Raw genomic sequence first — 22,265 nt, forward strand, 5'->3', positions numbered from 1 at the left:
TGCCCCGAGCGGGATCCAGGAGCCTCTCCCGAGGGATCCGGCGCCGATCCTGCCAGGGCGAAGTGGGACACGGGGAGGGGAGCGGAGATCCAGCGAGTGGGAGGGCGGGGGCGGGGCTTCTGCTCTCCTCTCGGGCTCCGACTTGTGGCTCCTCCCCCTCCCTGCATTCACCAGGCGGGACTCCCTGTTCCTCCGCTGGGCGTCCGCCTCCGGGGTTCCTCTGCCCATGCGAAGAGTGCCCCGCTGTGCGCGGGCGGGGCTCCCTCCTGCTCCAGCATCTGGGCGGAAGCTGAAGCTCCGCGATGGCCGCGAGATAGTCCAGGAGGGACTTGCGAGGATTGCGGCGTTTCCCGCAGGCTGGAGAAGAGGGCGGGGACGGGATGCGGACCCCGAGGAAGAGCCGCTCCCGGGGGGGGGGGGGCGGAAGAAGGCAGGGGCCGCCCCAGACAGCCCGGGGCCCCCTCGACGGCTGAGACGGGGGCAGAAGGAGAAGCGGGGCAGGGTCCTCCGTGCAGCCGAGGTTGGGGGAGCGCCAGGGGGAGAGCCGGGAAGAATCCCCGGGCGGATCCTTTCTAGTGGATCCAAAGATCCCCAAAGTGGATCTAGGTAGCTGCTCCCGCCCCCCTCAATCTCTCTCTGCCTTTTCTAGCCTATGGATCCCTCCAGGTGTTTTTTTGGGGGGGGGGTCTCTACCGGCATGCCTCCTCCACGGATCTTCGCCCAAGTGCAGTTTCCCCGCCTTTTCCCTCGCTTCCTCCCAAACCATCATCCTCTCCTGTCCGGGCGGGGATCACAAGAATCTTCAGCTGATCCCTTCTGGCCACCCGAAAGATTTCTGATGAAGGCACCCGAGTCTCTCGTCCATGGAGGGCTGCTCTTTATGTCCATTTTCCAACGTTTATTGTCTCTCTGGTCCCAGATGCTGCAGAAGCGAAAATTGGACTTTGAAGCAGGACAGGAAGAGGGTGGACAGGTCTTGAACTTTGGTGTTGGGGAAAACTCCTGAGATTACCACGGACAATCAAGAAAACAGACAAATGGATCACACAAAATAAACCAACCGGAATTCTTACTCCGGGAATAAATAGACCAGGCTCAAACTATCATCAATCAGAGATAGTCTGGAACAATGTTTGCTTTAAGAAGACTCTGATGCTGAGAAAGATGGAGGGAGTGAGAAGAAGAGGGCAACCAGGGGGGGCTATCCAGGCAGTGGCGATAGGGGATCCATTCGGGGACCTGAAGGATCCAGTTGGGGATAGAGATCATTCTGGAGAAGATTCAGCGTGCAGTTGGTAAGAGTCGACACAAACTTGATGGCACAGAATAACCAAAACCTTTGGCCCGTTTCATCGTACAGGTGGTCCTCATCTTACGACCACAATAGAACCCAAAATTTCTGCTGACAGGCAAGACAGTAAAGTGAGTTTTGCCCCATTTTTAGGACCTTTCTTGCCAAAGTTGTTAAGTGAATCACTGCACTTGTTAAGATAGCGACACGGTTGTTAAATGGATCTGGCTTCCCCTTGACTTTGCTTGTCAGAAAGTCGCAAAAAGTGACCACACAACCCTAGGACTCTCCCACCGTCACAAAGAGGAGTCAGCTGCCAATCGTCTAAATTTTGATCACCTGACCATTGGGATGCTGCAATGGCTATAAGTGTGAAAAATGTTGCTTTCTTCAGTGCCGTTGTAACTTTGAACAGACACTAAATGAGCTGTTGTAAGCTGCACACTTTTTAACTTGTTTTTTGTCCATTTCAATTTTTAGAAAAAGCTGATAGTTTTTAGCCATTTCACGTTCATCATTTGCACATATAGGAGTTTGGTTTCAAATTCTGTCTCCTAATAGGTTGTGTAATTCCAAGTGTCCTTTTGTCCACTTTCAATCTTTCTCTCTAGTCTACAGAGAAAAACTGTGAGAAGCTAAATCCCTCTGCTGATCTCCTGACTTCCCCTTGTATTCTCCCACGTTCCTTTTTTCTAACAACTCTCCATAGGTGACCGTTCCCCTTTGCCTGCTCTTTTCCTCTCCCATACATGGCCTTCCTCTGCCAGGGCTTTCTCGGGCACCCGCCGGGCTTACATCCCTTCCGTATTCTCAATGCATCACTTCCATCACGAGGATTGCTGAGGTTGTACCACATCAAAACCAGGCCACCCAAACTTCAGCTCCTGCTCTTGTTATATTTAAATTCTCTTATTTCTCAGCAAAACTCATTCTTTTTGTCCAAACTGAACACACTGCAAAGAAGAATTTCCTAATCAGACTATCCTCTTTTCTTTGCATCCTGAAGAGTTTTAAATTAAACTCTTGGTTTTTCCCTGAGCATATAAATCTAGATTGCTTAAGGGGTGCACCTATTATTTAGAGAGGTATTGCTTAAAACAAAAGCACCATGAAAGTAGGTAATACATTCATTTTTAATCACAGAAATTCTCCCGAACAGTTGTAATTTCTACATCTTAACACAGCCTTCTTGATTTCTTCCCATGCCTTAACATAATTATTTTGACATACAATTTGTATTTTTTTAATAATGCTCAAGTTTCTTACTGTTCCCTCATTTCTTCAAAACACTTTTTTCCCCATCAATTTTATTTGCTCTCCCATGTTCATATTTAGTTTGCCATCTTTGTCTTTCAGCTATTAAGTTTAAAACCAACAGAAAAATATTAATTTTTCCATTAACATTTTTGTTCCTTACAAAAGGTTTTCCAAAATTATCAGCAAATGCTCTTCTTTTCCCCAGGCTTCTGCCTGCTGTGCTGTAGGATATTTATTGCATGTTTCTATTTATTTCAAGAGAAAAATGGGATCTCCCTGTTATTTTAGGTGCAACGGAATCACAAGGCAATTTCCATCACCTCATATTATCTGAGGCGTCTAAACTGAGTTTCCTTCTTCTCTTCTGGATCCCAAAATCTTAATATCCAAAATGAAAAGTAAAAAAATCAGAAATAAAATTTTGATTTCTGCTGAAGCATTTGTGGAATCTCTCCTGTGTGGATACTTTGTTGTACAAAAAGCACAAGAAACTGGGACAAAAAATTGCCATACTGGTTTCGTCATTGTGAACGTTTCCCCACACCAAAAAACTCTAGGATTTCCCTTCAGGGACTGTGTGAAGTTACTGGTGAATTATAAGATGTGACGTTTCAAAAAAAATTTTCCGCATTCCTCACAACTGAAGGGGTTTTTCTCTACTGTGGACTTTCTGATGCCTTTTTAGTTGAGATTTACAATGAAAAGTTTTCTCACACTCTGCACACTTGTAAGGCGACGCCTCTGTGTGACTTCTGGTGTGTATGCCAAGTGATGAAAGGTGGGCAAAGCATTTCTCACACTCCAGGCATTTATATGGTTTCTTTCCAGTGTGGGTTCGCTGATGATTTAAAAGAGTATCTTTCCGAGAAAAACATTTACCGCACTCCGAACATTTATGGGGCTTCTCTCCTGTATGGATTCGGCTGTGGTTTCTAAGGGAATGGGAATGAGCAAATGTTCTCCCACAGTCTAAACATTTATAGTTTCTTTCCCCTGTGTGAATTTTCACATGGCTTCTAAGGTGTGATGTGGTAGAATAAAATTGTCCACATTCGATACATTGATATGGCTTCTCCCCTGTGTGGATTTTATGATGTGTCCAAAGGCTTCCCTTTCGAGCAAAACATTTCCCACATTCTAGGCATCTGTATAATTTCTCTCCTGTGTGGAGCCTCTCATGCCTTCCAAGGTTTTGTTTTTGGGTAAAGCATTTCCCACACTCCCCACATTTGTATGGTTTTTCCCCTGTGTGGATTCTCTCATGAAGCTGAAGCTCTCTTTGTGTAACAAAACCTTTCCCACATTCCCCACATTGATAGGGTTTCTCCCCTTTGTGCCTCTTCTGATGCCTCTGAAGCGCAGAAGAACACATAAATCGTCTCTCACATTCTGGGCATTCATAGGGTCTCTCTCCAGTGTGACGTCTCTGATGTCGCACCAGGCTTGATTTCAAGGTGAAACATTTCCCACATTCGAGGCACTTTTCCTTTTTCTCCCCTCTGTGTGTTTTCTCATGATCTCGAAGAGTTGAACTACAAGTGAAACATTTTCCACACTCAAAGCATTTGTAAGATTTTACTCCTGCATGAATCTTCTCATGGAGCCAAAGACTTCCCGTGTGAGAAAAGCTCCTCCCACATTCCCAACACTTGTAAGGTTTCTCCCCTGTGTGAATTCTCTCATGGTTTCCCAGATGGGCTTTTTGACGGAAAAATTTCCCACATTCCAGACATTGATAAGGTTTCTGTCCACTGTGGATTTTCTGATGTGTAAGAAGGGTTGACTTTTGACCAAAGCATAAGTCACATTGCTCACATTTATGAGGTTTTAGTCTGGGGGGGGGTTTTGAGATCTTTGGGGTCTTTTCTAGAAAAGGATTTCTCATCAACCACACTTTGACTGGATTCGCTTCCCATATGGACCTTCCTGTGGGTCAAAAGGAGGGACCTGTGTGCAAAGGATTTCCCACACTCTGAGCATTCATGGGTTCTTTTGTGGTTTTCCGGAGTGCTGCCTGTGTCTGACGGGGGATCCAAAGGTTTCCCAAGCTCCGTGCTTTCTGGCACTTGCTGCCTTGGACTGAATTTCTTGATAGTTGACTTGCCGATAATTTTTTTGTCACAATGTTTTATCCGCTGTTGGAAAGAAAAAGATATGGAGATTAATATTTGCTTTTGAGAAATCACAAAAACGTAGCCTTGGAAGTGACCATGTAGGTCTTCCAGTCCCACCCTTTGCCCAAGGTTGGGTCCCAGGTATAACTGAGACAAAATATCAGGTGATGGAACCTCCACATCTCTAGGAGGGATGTCCTCAAATTATGACCACAGCTGGAACTGGAATTTCGGTCGTTCAGTGAAGCAATGGTTAGGTGACCACTTTGATCCACAACCGTAATCCCACACTCCTGGTTGCAATCATGAAGTGACCTTGAGAGTTCTTAAGTGGAGGGAGGCTCAGACAACTGGTGTTGGGGTGTCTCAGGGGTGGGGGAGGTCCTGGAGACCAGGCACAGGCCACCCATGAGTTGAGGGGCTACTGAAGTGGGATGTAAAGCTGCTGCCCCCCCTGGAAGCCTGAGCCACCCCAGCATTGATTGACAACAATACTAGGACCGCGTCTTAAGTGGACGCCTGGAGCCCTTGGCCATTTCAGCCATCTGCCACTGACGTCGGCTCACTGCTGCAACTTAGAAATGCAGCTTCAAAGCCCAGACCAGAGGCCTTTGCAGCCTCGCGCCATTCTCCAAGTCGCAGGATCCATACCGTTTCCAAGCAACGTGTCCCAAAGCATCTCTAAGCTTCTTCAAGACCCCCTTAACTCGTACGTGCCCTGTGCCAGCACTCACATGGCCTCTCCTGTCCACTTAAGGCAACCCCAGATTCCTTACCTGAGACTTTGTCTGCTTAATAACATGTGAAATTGCTTAACAACCAGGCCCACAAGAGGAGGATTGCAATATTTGAGAAGAGCAGCCCAAGTCACATCTCAATGACCGCTTCATGCAACGACCAGGATTCCGGTCCAAATTGTGGTAGTAAGTCCAGAATGAACTATAGGAATCAGGAAAAAAAATTAAGGCATCACATAAGAGAAGGAAAGAGACTTCAGGCTAGCGTAACCAAGCCATCCATTTCTGATTCCCTTTTCTTTCTTCCTTCTTCTGATTGTGCACATATGAGCTCCATCCCATCACGACTACTTGATCCTGACTTCCTCATGAAATATTTTGTATAGATTTATTTATTTATTTATTTGACTTATATACCACTTTAAGTGCAAGCACTCTCTAAGCGGTGTACACCAGTAAGCTATGTATGTATGTATGTATGTATGTATGTATGTGTGTATGTATGTATGTATGTGTGTGTATATATATATCTATGTGTGTGTATATATATATATATATATATATAGGTCTTTGGTTGTTCGGATTTTCTCCCGCATAAAATTGGAAGTGTCTTGGCGACGTTTCGACGAAGTCCCATTCGTCATCTTCAGGCTGGTGTTTTCAGCTTCATGCTTCGAGCAGCAATGTGTGGTCTTAGCTGTTTTTTCCTTTTAACTGCCAGTGGGGGTATGAACTGATTGGGTGGGAGCTTGGCTGTGTTCTGATTGGGTGGAGGTGTGTTCTGATTGGTTAGGGGCGTGGCTGTGCTCTGATTGGCTGGGGGGTTGGCTGTGCTCTGATTGGCTGGGGGAGTGTTCTGTTTGGTTGTGCTCAAGTTAGTCTGAGTTGCAGAGGGGTTTAAGATTTTTGGCTGCCTTGCTATTTTTTGGCTTCGCGTTTGTGGTCGTGCCTCATTTTCATGGAGGGTGTCAGTTTGCTTCATGTATGGATTGGAGGGCTTTAAAGTGTCTAATGATGCAGCTCTGGTCTGGCTTCTGGTTTGTGGTCGTGCCTCATCATCGGTGTGGCTTTGGGTGTGTTTTTTGCGTGGATGTGTGGTGCTGACATCCTGTGTGGTTTTTGTGAGTGTGGGTCTGGTATCATTTTTTGTATTAGGGAGTCGTTTGTCAATAAGGGCGGGTTTCCAAATGGCTGGTAGGCGGGAGGTATCATCTCACTTGTTCATGCTGTGTGGGCATTTTTCTATCTCGATGGCTTCTCTGATTATTCTGTTATTAAAATGTTCACTTTTGGCAATGTTTCTGGTATTTTTAAAGTCAATTTTATGTCCTGTGGCTTTAAGGTGTTGGACCAGGGAAGATGTTGGTTCCTCTTTTTTGACTGAGTTCTTATGTTCTTCAATGCGTGCACTTATTCTTCTGTTGGTTTGTCCGATGTATATGGTGGGACAAGTGGTGCATGGGATTTCGTATACTCTTGATTTTCTAATTCAATTTTATCTTTGGGGTTTCTAAGGATGGTGGATATTTTTCTGTTTGTGCAGAATGCTGTTTTGATGTTGTGTTTATGGAGGATCTTACTGATTCTGTCTGTGGTGCCTTTTATGTATGGGAGGAGTGCTTTGCCGTTTTCTTGTTCTTTGTCTTGATTTTAGTGGGGGTTTCTTTTTGATTAGGTTTGTAATCTTATTTCTATGGAATCCATTGGATGTTAGTACATTGGTGAGAGTGTGTAGTTCGGTTTTTAGGTGTTGTTCGTCAGCTAAGCGTTTTGTTCTGGAGATGAGTGTCTTGGCTACAGAGTTGATCTGTGCTGGGTGGTGGTGTGAGAGAGCGTGCAGATAGCGGTTTGTGTGTGTTTTCTTCTGGTAGATGGTGTGTCCTCGGGAGCCATTGGATTTCTTGTAGACTAAGACATCCAGGAAGGGAAGTTGGTTGTTAGCTTCTGTTTCCATGGTGAACTGTATTTTGGGGTGTAGGCTGTTGAGGTGTGTGAGGAAGTTGTCCAGTTTTTCTTTCCCATGTGGAAAGTATATATATTTACATTTCCCCCAACAATCTGGGTCCTCATTTTACCTACCCCAGAAGGATGGAAGGCTGAGTCAACCTTGAGCCGGTGAGATTTGAACTGCTGACCTGCTGAACACAGTCAGCTAAAGTGGCCTGCAGTATTGCACCCTAACTGCTGCGCCACCGCAGCTCATAGTTTATAAAATACTAAATAAAGGAAAAAAAGGGATCCAGGAAACTACAGACCAATCGGCCTCACATCAGTAACAGTATCCTGGAAAAGATAATCTAACAATGGATCTGAGAAAGCCTAGAAACAAACAAAGCTGTTACTAGAAATCAACATGGGTTTGTTAAAAACAGAGGAGAAAAAAACTTATTACATTCTTTGACCAAATGACAGAATTAATGGAACAGCAAAACTATGTGGATACCGTATACTTGGACTTCAGTAAGACGTGTGACAAAGTAGACCATGGCTGACTTTTTGGCAAGATAGAAAAATGTGGGTTAGACAGCATCACCCCCAGATGGATTCATAACTGGCTGATGAAACACACTCAACTTAAAGTCCTTAACTGAACCAAATTATGCCATCACCCAGCACCATGGGAGCAAAACTCATTTTCTCTGCATTACTGTTCTGTCAAATAAAGATCTAAAAAATATATGCTTATTCTCCAAACCAAGATTTAACCAAGATTTGTTACTCACCTTTAAAGTTGCAGCTGTGTCTGGGTCACCTGTTCCCTCTCTGAGTCCAGGCCAGGGATGACCCCCACTGCTAACCAGTTTGATTTCTCCTTAATCCATTCGTCCTTTGTGCAGGAAGCTGCTTCTCCAACTGGGCCACGATATCTAAATTCTGTAGAACAGAGTCTGGGCCAAAAGTCTGTGGGTCCCGATCCAAGGACGCCCCTTTTCTTCTGTGGCGCTCACGGCCACATCCTCACTGGTCTCCTGCAAAGAGACATGAGAAAGGCGCAGATGCTGAGCATAATCTATAAATGACCTGGAGGCAGGAGGAGAATATGGAATTATTTGTTGAGGATACAAAATCATGGAGAGAGAATCGTGATTTGAAGAAGATCTTGATGAGCCAAAAGGGAAGAAACCAGCAAGATGAAGTCCAACAGGGAGCAATGCATGGTTTTGAGTAGGAAAACTCAGTGGGAAATGAGAGAGATCAGGTGGGGCAGAGCATGTGTGAAAAGGGCTGCTCTTTCTTATGCTTTTTGCAGGCTGCAAGGCCACAAAGATTCCAGGTCTCTGGAGCTGCCTCCGATAGGCATTTTGAAAAATATTTAAAATTATGTAAGGCAGCCTTCTAGCCATCCGCTTGTTCTATTACCTGCTTTACAAGACCAGCCTCAAAACTTCCTTAGAACTTTGTATGCTTTGTAAACCTTCCACCAAGAAGAAGCTGCATCATCCCAGCCTCCTCGGGGCCAAAAAAGGAAATATTTGCTTTTTAGAGATTCCACACAGCTTTTTAAAGCAGAAGCAAGGTAAACATTCGCATAAAAACAAAAGGTTTCCCTGCTGGCCTTTTACGCTGAGCACAAAGAAGAGGATCTCACCTGGGTTAAGAAAACAGGAGCTCAATTCAGTCAATTTCAGCTTGTTTTCTTTCCCCCAATCCTTCCCCTCCCCCTTGCAATGAGGTCAATTGCCTCAATACCAGATTACAAATCTCCATAAACGTTTTAAAGCTCCGCTTACTCCATTTTTGCAACTGCGCGTGCGAGGATATGCATGCTCGGAAACCTCGTGCTCTGACGGACCACAGAGAAACCTTCTGAAAGTAAAATCCCCAAAGCTCCTTCCCGGATCCACCCGGAGCCTCAGAGGGATCCTGGGACGGGAGAGGAGGGGGCAGACCCAGCCCGGGGAGGGAGGGATCCCCTTTTGCCCCCCCCGGAAGCAAGGGAGGGATCCGCTCCCTGCAGGCGACGCCAGAGCCGAATCTCCCCAAGGAAAACCCGGCAAGCCGAAGAGGCGGATCCGCAGCTACCTTTCTCCTGGCGGGGAGGGGGGGGAAGCTCTCCTGGCGGGAGGGGCGCCCCAAAGGCCGGAGGGGGAGCAGCCAGACCTGCCCAGAATAAGACCCAGAAGCCTCTCCCGAGGGATCCGGCGGCGATCCTGCCAGGGCGAAGCGGGAAACGCCGAGGGAAGCCAAGACCCAGCGAGTGGGAGCGTGGGGGCGGGGCTTCTGCTCTCCTGGGCTCCTCCCACACCTCACAACCCCGCCCCTTTGCAGCCTCAGCTCCTCCCCCTCCCTCCCCTCCACTGCCTTCCCAGCCGGGACTCCCTTTTCCTCCGCTGGGCGCCCGCGTCCGCCGTTCCTCTGCCCATGCGAAGAGTGCCCCGCTGTGCCCTGGCGGAGCTCTCGCCTGCTCCGGCATCTGGGTGGAGACTGAAGCTCCGCCGTGGCCGCCAAGGACTCGCGGAGCGAATTGCGAGGATTGCGGCGTTTCCCGCAGGCTGGAGAAGAGGGCGGGGGGGGGAGGCGGACCCCGAGGAAGAGGAGGGGAAGGCAGGGGCCGATCCAGAGGGTGCGGGGTCCCCTCCCACGGCCGAGGTTGGGGCACCGCCTGGGGGAGGAACGGGAAGAAGCCCCGAGTGGATCCCTTCTGGATCCCGAAGATCTCCAAGTCCAGCTGCGCAGGTGGCCAGGAGAGAACAGACGGGGGGGGGGCAAAAGGAGAGTCCACCATGGCCCCCCCACCGCCCCCTCTGCCTTCCCCTCCCTTCTGCCCAGAATCGGAGAGAGGCGCTGGGGATGCTGGGTCCCTGCTTCCCTCCCTCCCCTGCTGGGCTTTGGGATGCCCCGTTTTCACACAGTGAGTTATAAACTGTTTGTAGGGCCCTGAGGGGACCCCTTCTTCCTCCCTAGCTCCCCCCCCCCAATTCGGGTCTGAGCCTGGTGCTGAGGCCGATGAAGAACACCAGACACGAATTGCAGGTTTTGTTGTCTTTTATTGAAGCGCTCCAAAAAAAAAGGGTCCTGGGTAGAAAATGCCAAGGAACCCCGAACAATAGAATTAAGAAACTTTATACATTTTTCACTAAAGCAGAAGGCGGGATAAGGAGGGCTATATAAGAAATATCATCTAATAAACATTTCAATAATAATCTAACAATTATTCTGTTGATCTCTAGCTGTCCCTATTCCTAAGCCTTAGCTAATGAAAGCTCCAGGAGTTATCTAATATTCTAATACTAGAATTATTTGCTCCAGGCCGTCCCTGTTCCTAACTTTTAGCTGAGGGCTGCAAAATGCTTAACTCTTCATTGCTTTTATCAGCTCTCTAACCAGCCGGAATTATTACAAGCTTTACACCTGCATATTTCCTGTGAATAAACTTTCTTTGTTCTTAGCAGACAAACCCCCCAATTACAGGCTTCCTTGTCTCTTTTGAAGTATATGCCTAACCTTGCTTTCTTTTGGCATCCAGCCCATCACCACATCCCTTGACACTTAACGTGGATTTGGCCCTCCTAAGGATATTTGAACTTTTGAATATATATATTAAACATATCTGAACTCTTCAAAAGCTTCATCAAATTTAGATGCCTTTAGATGCCTTCAGAACAGATCACCTGCCTGGAGGCTGCAGAGTTGTTGGATCACAATCCCCATCAAGTTCAGCCGGCAAGACGTTATGGGAGTAGAAACCCAGCCTAACTCACGTCTGGAGGATTCCATTTTAGTGAATACTAGCAAGCTTCCTTGTGGCAAGGCAATCCCTAGAACCACAAGCCAAGGAACACAACGTTAAGCGTCTGTATATAGAATGTAATTTTATTTACTCTGCGGTCCAAATATTTCTCTTTCTGAAATACGAAAATAATTAGAAGCATTTTGAGCAGCACCTTTACATGACTGCCATTTGCAAACTTCTGTGCTGCCTTCCCCAGAAAGTCAAAGGGGAAGCTGGCATGGAAGACTGCAAGTTGCTGGGTAGGTGTCTTCCACTCAGATCCCCTCCCCTGACCCCTCTGCACTTGTGCTGGGCCAGCCACTTCTGGAGTCCCTATTGCCCACATCCTGACCCACAGGACCCTCGCTCCCCCATGTCCTCTCCCTGTCCTGTCTCTCCTCTCCTGCTGCCATGCCGCGCCTCTTGACCATTTTGCCCTTTTGCACACTCACCCCTGCCATGCACACCCTTCCTGACCCTCTCCCATGATCTGGGACACTCTTTGTGCCCTCTCACACAGGGCAGGAGATGCTTTGCTGCTGTGGACCTGGGACTCACAACTTCCTGCCAGTTTCCCCACTGACTTTGTGGGAAGCCTGCAGGAAGTTGCCCCTTCAAATGAGTGTGGGATTCAACCAGGACTGTAGGGATTATCATCACTGTGCAGTGCAGTCAGGGGTTTATGAGGGCATCGTTTAAGGATGAAAAATCCAGTTCCACATGAGGCCGTAAGTGGAACACAGGCTGTGGCTTCTTTTCCTACTAGCAAGCGTGAAGATCGAGCCAAAGGAAGAATAATGAAATAAGTAAAGAAAAATTTTCCATTTATCAAACAGACAAGAATTTTAAAAGAACATTTTTAAATATTCTTAGAGTTCCTGAACATCTGAGCAGTTTCCACCCGCTTTGACTTTCTTTGCTAGAAATACAGGAGAGTGGCTAGAACTTTGCTTTCAACGTTTTTTATTTTCAGCTACAGAATTTGTCACAAATGAAGGCAAATATACATTCTATACATGTGTCAGAATCCAATTATATTTCATCTCTAGTTATCAATGATAGAAAACCCCATTTCTGCCTTCTCTGGATTCTGTCATACAAGGAAGGGAAGGGGGTGAACAAAGGGGCTTTATGGCCCTCACTTCCTTCAGTACACTTCAAAGGGATTGAATGTGGATAGCACCAAAAAGGCCTAATCATAACAAAGGGGACTATTACCTTTCATGTAGTTTTCTCTGAAGTCTCCATCCAGCCGGCAGTAAGGGAAAGGGGTGGGAAATGTAATGCCTGAGATTGTTGCTGGAAGTAGGGGGGGATTGGGTGGGGCTACTGGGAAACCCCTTAAAACCTTGCATGGGAGAGCTTGGACCCCAAGTCCTGTCTAGAACGCCTGCAACCATTTTCTCTTAATAAAGGATTCCTGTTGGAAGAATTATTCCAAGAGTTCTGTCTTCTTAAGATGCAAAGTGGGGTGGGTCCTTACAACATGTCTATATGATAATGACCTAAAAGCCAGCCACCAACACACCAGAATCCACATCCAAAAAGCCAAAAAAGTATGTAACCTCTTTATGGGCACTTGGCAACTGGATGTCTTTTAATACCACCTGCGTGATCCTACAGCCATGGGATCCCAATTGTTTTTTTGTTTTTGTTTTGCTAGTTCCTGGCATTGTTTTTGCCACTTTTTATATATATAAAAAAGACATTTAGAAGAATTTAGATTTAGATTTATTTAGAAGATTTATTTAAAATTTATTTATTTATTTAGATAAATTTAGAAGATTACAGTGACTTGCTTAATGACCAGAAATATGTCAGAAAATCAGCTCCAATATATATGGGTGCCTCGACTAACAACCGTAACAACTTATGGACCGGAAATCTGTTCCCAATTGCGACTGTAAGTCGAGACTAGCTGCACTCTGCAAAACATTATCTACTCTGCCCATCACTTATAGCTCTTTTCTCTTGTGTAATCTGTTAAGGTACTAGTGCTGCTGCTTTGTGTGCCAAACTTTCTAACACTCCCAACATAGATGTAGTTTTCTTTGATTTTGGTGTTTAAGGCTACTTGAGTAGGAAAAACATTTTTCCCAATAGTAGGATTTCCTTTCTGCCACTGTGTGATGTTCCTGGTTAATGTTAAGATGTGACTTTTGAAAAAGAAATGTTTTCAACGTTCACAGCGGAAGAGGTTTATCTCTGCTATGGACATTCGGATTCATTTTTAACTCTGATGTACAATGAAAAGCTTTCTCACACTCTACACACTTATAAGGCCTCTATCCTGTATGATATCTAGTATGTATGCGAAGTGACGAAGGATGGGCAAAACATTTCCCACACTCCAGACATTTGTATGGTTTCTCTCCAGTGTGGATCCTCTGATGGATAACAAGAGTATCTTTCCGAGAAAAACATTTATCGCACTGCGAGCATTTATGGGGCTTCTCTCCCGGATGGATTCGGCTGTGGCTTCTGAGGGAAGACGCATCAGCAAATGTTCTCCCACACTCTAAACATTTGTAGTTTTTTTCCCCTGTGTGAATTTTCACATGACTTTTAAGGGCAGAAGAGGTACGATAGAATCGTCCACATTCGTTGCATTGATGTGGCTTCTCCCCTGTGTGGGTTTTATGATGTCTCCAAAGGTCTCCCTTTTGAGTAAAACACTTTCCACATTCTACGCATCTGTACGGCTTCTCTCCTGTGTGGACTCTCTGATGCGTTCCAAGGTGTTGTTTTTGTGAAAAACATTTCCCACACTCCCCACATTTGTAAGGTTTTACCCCTGTGTGGATTCTCTGATGAATCTGAAGTTCTCCTCGGAAACTAAAACTTTTCCCACACTCCCCACATTGATAGCGTAACTCTCCTTTGTGCCTCTCCTCGTGTCTCCGAAGTTCATAAGGAAATGTAAATCGCTTCTCACATTCTGGGCATTCATAGGGTCTGTCTCTGGTGTGAAGTCTCTGATGCCGCATCAGGTGTGATTTCTGGTAAAAACATTTCCCGCATTCGAGGCACTTTTCCTTTTTCTCCCCTCTGTGTGTTTTCTCATGAGTCCGAAGACCTGAACTATGGGTGAAACATTTCCCACACTCAAAGCATTTGTACGATTTTATTCCTGCATGAACCTTCTCATGCATCCAAAGATTTGCGTTCTGAGAAAAGCTCTTTCCACATTCCCAACATTTGTAAGGCTTCTCCCCTGTGTGAATTCTCTCGTGGTTTCTGAGGGTGGCTTTCTCACAAAAATATTTCCCACATTCAAGACACTGATAGGGTTTCTCTCCAGTGTGGGTTTTCTGATGTGTAAGAAGGTGTGACTTTTGACCAAAGCATAAGTCACATTCCTCACATTTATGAGGTTTTAGTCTGGGGGGGCGTCTGAGATTTTTCATGTGTTTTCCAGAAAAGGATTTCTCACCTTCCAAAGCTTGACTGGATCCACTTCCCACATGGACCTTCGTGTGGGTCAAAAGGAGGGACCGGCGAGCAAAGGATTTCCCACACTCTGAGCATTGATGGGTTTTTTTGTGGTTTTCTGGAGTGCTGCCTGTGTCTGACGGGGCATCCAAGAGTTTCCCACCCTTCATTCTTTCTGTCGACTGCTGCCTTGTGCTGATTTTCTGTTATCTGTTGATAGTTGACTTTCAGACTGACATCAATACCTGGGAAGATCCTGGAAAAGACAATCAAGCAAAGAATCTGTGAAAACTTAGAAACCAACAAAGCTATTACTAGAACCCAACATGTGTTTGTCAAAAACAGATCACGCTAGACAAAACTTAATGCTCTCTTTGACAAAGTGACTAAAGTGGCTAAAATAGTGGAACAGTGAAGTGGACATACCCCCATGTTTCCCCGGAAAGAAGACCCACTCTTATAGTTTTTTTTGCCTCCAAAAGAGGCACCAGGTCTTATTTTCAGAGGATGTCTTACCTTAGAACAGCCGCAGCCATTTACTCACCATTAAAACTGCAGCTAAGAAATCTCTGGGTCAGTTGTTCCCCCTCTGAATCAACGCCAGGGATGACCCTCACTGCTGACCGGTTTGATTTCTCCATAACTGATTGGCAGCTCTTTTCTGCTGTTGGAACAAGAAAGAAGACGTGAACAGTATTTCCTTTTGAGAAACATAGAAAATCACAAAACTGTTGGGGACAGGATGCTGACATTTGTAAACTGCTCAGAGAGTGCCATAAAACACTTCGTTTCTAAGTTTTCTATTATCTGTGGATAGTTGGTTTGCAGGTAAATCTTTGGTCACAGCTGCTTTCCTGTTGGTGGAAGAGAAAAGAAGCAGAGAATATATTTCCTTTTCAGATTGATAGAGAATCACAAAATCTTTGCCTTGGAAGGACTTCCTGGGGTCGGCATTTCAAAAAATATTTACACCTTGTTCTGATATCAGATAACAAGACCAGGCTCACAATCTCTATAAAACTTGTCCTTTGTAAAACATCCATCAACAAGGTGCTTCTGCATCACAACCTCTTCAGGGAAAACAAGGAAGATATTGTTTGTGGAGATTCTGGCCACTTGCAGAACCATGAATGCAAGGTCATAAAAGTACAGCAAAGGAAACAGCCAATATCCTAAACCACCCAAAATGAAACATATGGTGCCTGGGGGGGGGGAACACCCAAAAGGGATCATTTCTAGCTACTTCTGCTTTCTTCCTTCTTGTCTACAGTGTTCCAGCCTTAATGGGCGAAGTCTTTATCTTATGTGTGTCAGCTTTGCTGGGTGAATTGCTTATATAATCAAAGAAGGTAGAAAAATAAGCTTTTCTGATATTTAGGGCTTTTTCTTTTTAGAGAAGCTTGTCTTTGTTCAGCTGAATAAAAACGTAACGCTTGAAGAGGTGTAAAAATGGATATGGTGTCTTATAGTCAGCTACTTAGATGGGATGGGCAAAACTGGCAGTTAAGATTACGGGAAGATTTAGCGCAAGAAAATATTATTCTTGGTTTCAATATAGGCAACTAGTAGATAAATGGAAGGTGGATTGTAAATTGGGTTTTCTTAGAGAAGATGGAAATCTTATTAAGCAAGTCAAGGATCAAAGACAAACCCACATCAAGAGAATTTATGGGGTATTAGTTGAAATGGACTCAGAAACGGAATTAATTAAAGACTGTATGATTAGATGGGCGCAGAATTTTGGTGTCCCAGTCTCATTGGATATCTGGGAAACCATTTGGGTGAGAAATGTCAAATTTACACAAGCACAGAACCTTAGGGAGAATTTTTATAAAATGTTTTATAGATGGCACCTTGATCCACAAAAAATGTCTCTTATGTACCCTGACGTACAACCCAAATGTTGGAGATGTGGTTATATGGATGCTTCCTATTATCATATTTGGTGGTCATGCAAAGAGATAAAAGCATTTTGGATCAAAATATGGTGGAATATCCAGAGAATTTTTAGAAGGAGGGTAAAATTTACTCCGCAATTATTTTTGTTGGGCATTGTTACAGATTGTGATACAAAGGAGGTTGTATTGATGTTAAATTTGATTACAGCCGCTAGGCTGTTAGTAGGACAATACTGGAAGAAGGAATCTTTGCCTACACTGCAGGAATGGTTTCTTAAAGTAGCTTATCTGGCGGAAATGGCAAAGATTTCGGCTTTCTTAAAGCAACAAACGCAAGAGAAGTTTCTTGCTGTTTGGGACAAATGGATAAAATTTATACAATTTAGATTGGGTATAAAAAAATATCATATAGCTTTTTCATAAGTTTTATTTTCATATATATATATAGATATTTTTTTTATATATATAAATATAAATTTTTTAATTTAATTTTTTATTTTTACTTGTTAATTTTTAATTAAGCCTATATTCTGCTCTGGGAAGCTCAGGGGGGGGAAGGGAGGGTGTTTGTGAGGGGTGGGGGACGGGGGGTTTTTTTTTTTATATGTAATGTTTAGTTTTTTTTGTATATGTTGTCTTTTGTTTTGTATTGTTTTTCTCTTTTTGTAAAATTTATAAAACTTTCAATAAAAAAAAAAAACGTAACGCTTAAAGGCAACTTCTGGTTTCCTGTATTTTTTATCAAGCAAAACCTCAGAACTTGCACATCAGTCCACTAGGACTCTGAGATGTCTCTCACAGTTACTACTATTGAGCAAGGTTCCCCCTAATACTGTACCTGTGCATTTGGTTTTTCTTGCCTCACTGTAGGACCTTATAATATATAGTATATAGACAAAGATTATTCATTCCTCTTTTTTTGGATTAAGCAGAAAGAAAAAGGATCTGACATGATAGCTTTGTTCCCATATTGAAGGGGCTGCCACAAGGGAGCAGAGCTTCAACCTATTCTCCAAAGCACCTGAAGGCAGGACCAGAAGCCATGGATGGAAATTAGGAGACATTTCCTGAAAGCCAGAACAATTAAGCAGAGGAACAGGCTGCCACCAGAAGTTCAGGGTGCTGCATCAGTGGAGGATTCAAAAGAGACTGGAGAAGGCTTCTCTGTAATGTTAGGGGTTCTCCCGCCTGAGCAGGGAGGTGGGCTAGAAGGCCTCAAAGATTCTTTCCAGCTCCATTATTTTGTTATTCCGGTATCCTTTTTGGGGTTGGGAGAACATGAGCTCAGTTCAGTCATAAAGAACCTGTAACACTCCAGGCCACTTTGGAGACTCGCCAGGCCTTCAGAGGCCCCTGGAAGCCCCAATGTGGAGCCTCTGATAAGCCCCCAAGGCGCTTCCTGCCCTTTCTGGAGGCGGCAAGGAATCCAGGACGTTTTCTGGCCTCCAGTGAAGCAGAGCTGTCTGGGTTTATAAGCATTGCTAAAAACATTGACAATTATGTAAGCCTTTAACAATTAATTTAAACAATTCAATGTGTTATTCCTTACAATATTGCATAATCAATAATGTACAAGCCAAGTATTTATTTAACAATGAATGGAAATAATTTATTATTCTTTGTTATAATTTTCAAAGTGGGTGGGATGGGGGGGGAGTGTTCAGCAGAGTCAAAGAGGGAATTCTGAATTTTTGACACTCAATCAGGGGCTCAATTCAATTTCTTTCCCTAACACCCCCCCTCCCCGCTGCCCCCCCCATTGAAATAAGGTCAGGCTGTGACAAGATCACATTTACAATCTTAATAAGCGCTTTAAAGCTACACTTCGCTCCCTTTTCAAACGGCACTCGAGGGAAATGGATGTTCAGAGGCTTCCTGTTCAAACCGACCAGAGAGACCTTCTGGAGCAACTTCCCCAAAAGCTCCTTCCCGGATCCACCCGGAGCCCCGCGGGGAGCCTTGGCCGGGGAGGAGGGGGCAGATCCAGCCCGGGGAGGGAGGGATCCCCTTTGCCCCCCGGAGGGAAGGAGGGATCCGCTCCCTGCAGGCGACGCCAGAGCCGAATCTCCCCAAGGAAAACCCGGCAAGCCGAAGAGGCGGATCCGCAGCTACCTTTCTCCTGGCGGGGGGGGAAGCTCTCCTGGCGGGAGGGGCGCCGCAAAGGCCGGAGGGGGAGCAGCCCGACCTGCCCCGAGCGGGATCCAGAAGCCTCTCCCGAGGGATCCGGCGCCGATCCTTCCAGGGCGAAGTGAGACACGCGGAGAGAAGCGGAGATTCAGCGAGTGGGAGGAGAGGGGCGGGGGCGGGGCTTCTACTCTCCTCCTGGGCTCCGCCCCCGCCTTACAGCCCCGCCCCTTAGCATCCTCAGAACCGCCCCCCTCCTTTCCCCTTTCCGCCTTCCCAGCCGGGACTCCCCGTTTCTCCGCTGGGCATCCCCCTCCTGGGTTCCTCTGCCCATGCGAAGAATGCACTGCTGTGCCCGGGCGGGGCTGGGTGGAAACTGAAGCTCCGCGATGGCTTTTTTTGGGGGGGGGGAGCCAGGAGCGACAGGAGCCCCCACCCCCCGGCTGGATGTTTGCGGAGCCCGACTGAGGACGGAGAGGGAGGGGCTGGTCCGGGGTCCCTTCCCCGGGGGGGGAGCCTCCCTGGGCGGGGGGGACATGCAGAAGCCGAATCCCAAAACACCTGCTCTTTCTTATGCTTTTCGCAGGCTACAAGGCCACAAAGATTCCAGGTCTCTGCAGCTGCCTCAAAGGCATTTTGAAAAATATTTAAAATTATGTAAGGCAGCCTTCTAGCCATCCGCTTGTTCTATTACCTGCTTTACAAGACCAGCCTCAAAACTTCCTTAGAACTTTGTATGCTTTGTAAACCGTCCACCAAGAAGAAGCTGCATCATCCCAGCCTCCTCGGGGCCAAAAAAGGAAAATATTGCTTTTTAGAGATTCACACAGCTTTTTAAAGCAGAAGCAAGGTAAACATTTGCATAAAACCAAATAATTTCCCTGCTGGCCTTTTAAGCTGAGCACAAAGAAGAGGATCTCACCTGGGTTAAGAAAACAGGAGCTCAATTCAGTCAATTTCAGCTTGTTTTCTTTCCCCCAATCCTTCCCCTCCGCCTTGCAATGAGGTCAATTGCCTTAACACCAGATTACAAATCTCCATAAACGTTTTAAAGCTCCGCTTACTCCATTTTTGCGACTGCGCGTGCGAGGATATGCATGCTCGGAAACCTCGTGCTCTGACGGACCACAGAGAAACCTTCTGAAAGCAAAATCCCCAAAAGCTCCTTCCCGGATCCACCCGAAAGCCCCACGGGGAGCCTTGGCCGGGCGAGGAGGAGGCAGATCCAGCCCGGGGAGGGAGGGATCCCCTTTGCCCCCCTGGAGGGAAGGAGGGATCCGCTCCCTGCAGGCGACGCCAGAGCCGAATCTCCCCAAGGAAAACCCGGCAAGCCGAAGAGGCGGATCCGCAGCTACCTTTCTCCTGGCGGGGGGGGGGAGAAGCTCTCCTGGCGGGAGGGGCGCCCCAAAGGCCGGAGGGGGAGCAGCCAGACCTCCCCGAAGTAAGACCCAGAAGGCTCTGCCGAAGGATCCGGCGCCGATCCTGCCAGGGCGAAGCGGGAAACGCCGAGGGAAGCCGAGACCCAGCGAGTGGGAGCGTGGGGGCGGGGCTTCTGCTCTCCTGGGCTCCTCCCACACCTTACAACCCCGCCCCTTCGCAGCCTCAGCTCCTCCCCCTCCCTCCCCTCCCCTGCCTTCCCAGCCGGGACTCCCTATTCTTCCGCTGAGCACCCGCGACCGCGGTTCCTCTGCCCATGCGAAGAGTGCCCCGCTGTGCCCGGGCGGAGCTCCCGCCTGCTCCGGCATCTGGCTGGAGACTGAAGCTCCGCCGTGGCCGCCAAGGACTCGCGGAGCGAATTGCGAGGATTGCGGCGTTTCCCGCAGGCTGGAGAAGAGGGCGGGGGGGGGGAGGCGGACCCCGAGGAAGAGGAGGGGAAGGCAGGGGCCGCTCCAGAGGGTGCGGGGTCCCCTCCCACGGCCGAGGTTGGGGTAGCGCCTGGGGGAGGAACGGGAAGAAGCCCCGAGCGGATCCCTTCTGGATCCCGAAGATCTCCAAGTCCAGCTGCGCAGGTGGCCAGGAGAGAACAGACGGGGGGGGGCAAAAGAGAGTCCACCCAAGGCCCCCCCACCGCCCCCTCTGCCTTCCCCTCCCTTCTGCCCAGAATCGGAGAGAGGGGCTGGGGATGCTGGGTCCCTGCTTCCCTCCCTCCCCTGCTGGGCTTCGGGATGCCCCGTTTTCACCCAGTGAGTTATAAACTGTAGGGCCCTGAGGGGACCCCTTCTTCCTCCCTAGCCCCCCCATGTTGTCCCCAATTCGGGTCTGAGCCTGGTGCTGAGGCTAATGAGGAACACCAGACACGAATTGCAAGTTTTGTTGTCTTTTATTGAAGCCCTCCAAGAAAAAAGGGTCCTGGGTAGAAAATGCCAAGGAACCCCGAACAATAGAATTAAGAAAGCTTTAGACATTTTCACTAAAGCAGAAGGCGGGATAAGGTGGGATATATAAGAAATATCTAATAAACATTTCAATAATAATCTAACAATTATTCTGTTGGTCTCTAGCCGTCCCTATTCCTAAACCTTGGCTAATGAATGCTTCAGGAGTTATCTCATACACATCCTATTTGCTCTGGGCCATCTCTTTTCCTGCAAAATGCCTAACTCTTCATTCCTTTTATCAGCTCTCTAACCAGCCAGAATTGTTACAACCTTTACACGTGCCTATTTCCTGTGAATAAGCTTTCACTTTTGAACTTTTGAATATATATTAAACTTATTTGAACTCTTCAAAAGCTTCAGCCATTATCAAATTTAGCTGCCTTTAGCTGCCTTCAGAACAGATCACCGGCCTGGAGGCTGCAGAGTTGTTGGATCACAACTCCCATCAAGTCCAGCCGGCAAGACGTTATGGGAGTAGAAACCCAGCCTAACACACATCTGGAGGATTTCATTTAGTGAATGCTAGCAAGCCTCCTTGTGGCAAGACAATCCCTGGAACCACAAGCCAAGGAACACAACGTTAAGCGCCTGTATATAGAATGTAATTTTATTTACTCTGCAGTCCAAATATTTCTCTTTCTGAAATACGAAAATAATTAGAAGCATTTAGAGCAGCACCTTTACATGACTGCCATTTGCCAACTTCTGTGCTGCCTTCCCCAGAAAGTCAAAGGGGAAGCTGGCATGGAAGACTGCAAGTCGCTGGATAGTGTCTTCCACTCAGATCCCCTCCCCTGACCCCTCTGCACTTGTGCTGGGCCAGCCACTTCTGGAGTCCCTATTGCCCACATCCTGACCCACATGATCCTCACTCCCCCATGTCCTCTCCCTGTCCTGTCTCTCCTCTCCTGCTGCCATGCCACGCCTCTTGACCATTTTGCCCTCTCGCACACTCACCCCTGCCATGCACACCCTTCCTGACCCTCTCCCATGATCTGGGACACTCTTTGTGCCCTCTCACACAGGGCAGGAGATGCTTTGCTGCTGTGGACCTGGGACTCACAACTTCCTGCCCAGTTTCCCCACTGACTCTGTGGGAAGCTTGCAGGAAGTCGCCCCATCAAATGAGTGTGGGATTCAGCCAGGACTGCAGGGATTATCATCACTGTGCCGTGCAGTCAGAGGTTTTCGACGGCATCGTTTAAGGATGGAAACTCCAGTTCCAAATGCGGCCGTAAATGGAACACAGGCTGTGGCTTCTTTTCTTGCTAGCAAGCGTGAAGATCGAGACAAAGGAAGAATAATGAAATAAGTAAAGAAG

General features: G+C 46.9%; 2 protein-coding genes across 7 annotated transcripts; both read right to left on the bottom strand.

Moving 5' to 3' along the window:
* Positions 1 to 2,415: 2,415 nt before the first annotated feature.
* Positions 2,416 to 9,660, bottom strand: LOC120298487 (zinc finger protein 665-like). Of its 3 annotated transcripts, none has more exons than XM_039322280.1 (4): positions 9,423 to 9,660; positions 8,123 to 8,368; positions 5,439 to 5,601; positions 2,416 to 4,683 (listed from the first exon to the last, which is right to left on the bottom strand). In XM_039322280.1, exon 4 carries the CDS (start codon positions 4,431 to 4,433, stop codon positions 3,183 to 3,185), a length of 1,251 nt encoding a protein of 416 aa, XP_039178214.1. In that variant the 5' UTR covers positions 4,434 to 4,683; positions 5,439 to 5,601; positions 8,123 to 8,368; positions 9,423 to 9,660; the 3' UTR covers positions 2,416 to 3,182. The 3 variants fall into 3 exon arrangements, with proteins under 3 accessions (XP_039178214.1, XP_039178215.1, XP_039178216.1); XM_039322281.1 differs by lacking the exon at positions 9,423 to 9,660 and adding an exon at positions 9,131 to 9,259; XM_039322282.1 differs by lacking the exon at positions 5,439 to 5,601.
* A 3,428-nt stretch (positions 9,661 to 13,088) lies between these two features.
* Positions 13,089 to 20,152, bottom strand: LOC120298492 (zinc finger protein OZF-like). Of its 4 annotated transcripts, none has more exons than XM_039322290.1 (3): positions 19,922 to 20,152; positions 15,089 to 15,208; positions 13,089 to 14,800 (listed from the first exon to the last, which is right to left on the bottom strand). In XM_039322290.1, exon 3 carries the CDS (start codon positions 14,712 to 14,714, stop codon positions 13,398 to 13,400), a length of 1,317 nt encoding a protein of 438 aa, XP_039178224.1. In that variant the 5' UTR covers positions 14,715 to 14,800; positions 15,089 to 15,208; positions 19,922 to 20,152; the 3' UTR covers positions 13,089 to 13,397. The 4 variants fall into 4 exon arrangements, with proteins under 4 accessions (XP_039178224.1, XP_039178223.1, XP_039178225.1 ...); XM_039322289.1 differs by lacking the exon at positions 19,922 to 20,152 and adding an exon at positions 19,489 to 19,599; XM_039322291.1 differs by lacking the exon at positions 19,922 to 20,152 and adding an exon at positions 19,489 to 19,543 and having other exon boundaries at positions 15,089 to 15,205.
* Positions 20,153 to 22,265: the final 2,113 nt, after the last annotated feature.

The sequence above is a fragment of the Crotalus tigris genome, unplaced genomic scaffold, assembly GCF_016545835.1.
Source record: "Crotalus tigris isolate CLP2741 ecotype Arizona unplaced genomic scaffold, ASM1654583v1 scf7180000023903.560294, whole genome shotgun sequence".
NCBI classification, from domain to species: Eukaryota; Metazoa; Chordata; class Lepidosauria; order Squamata; family Viperidae; genus Crotalus; species Crotalus tigris.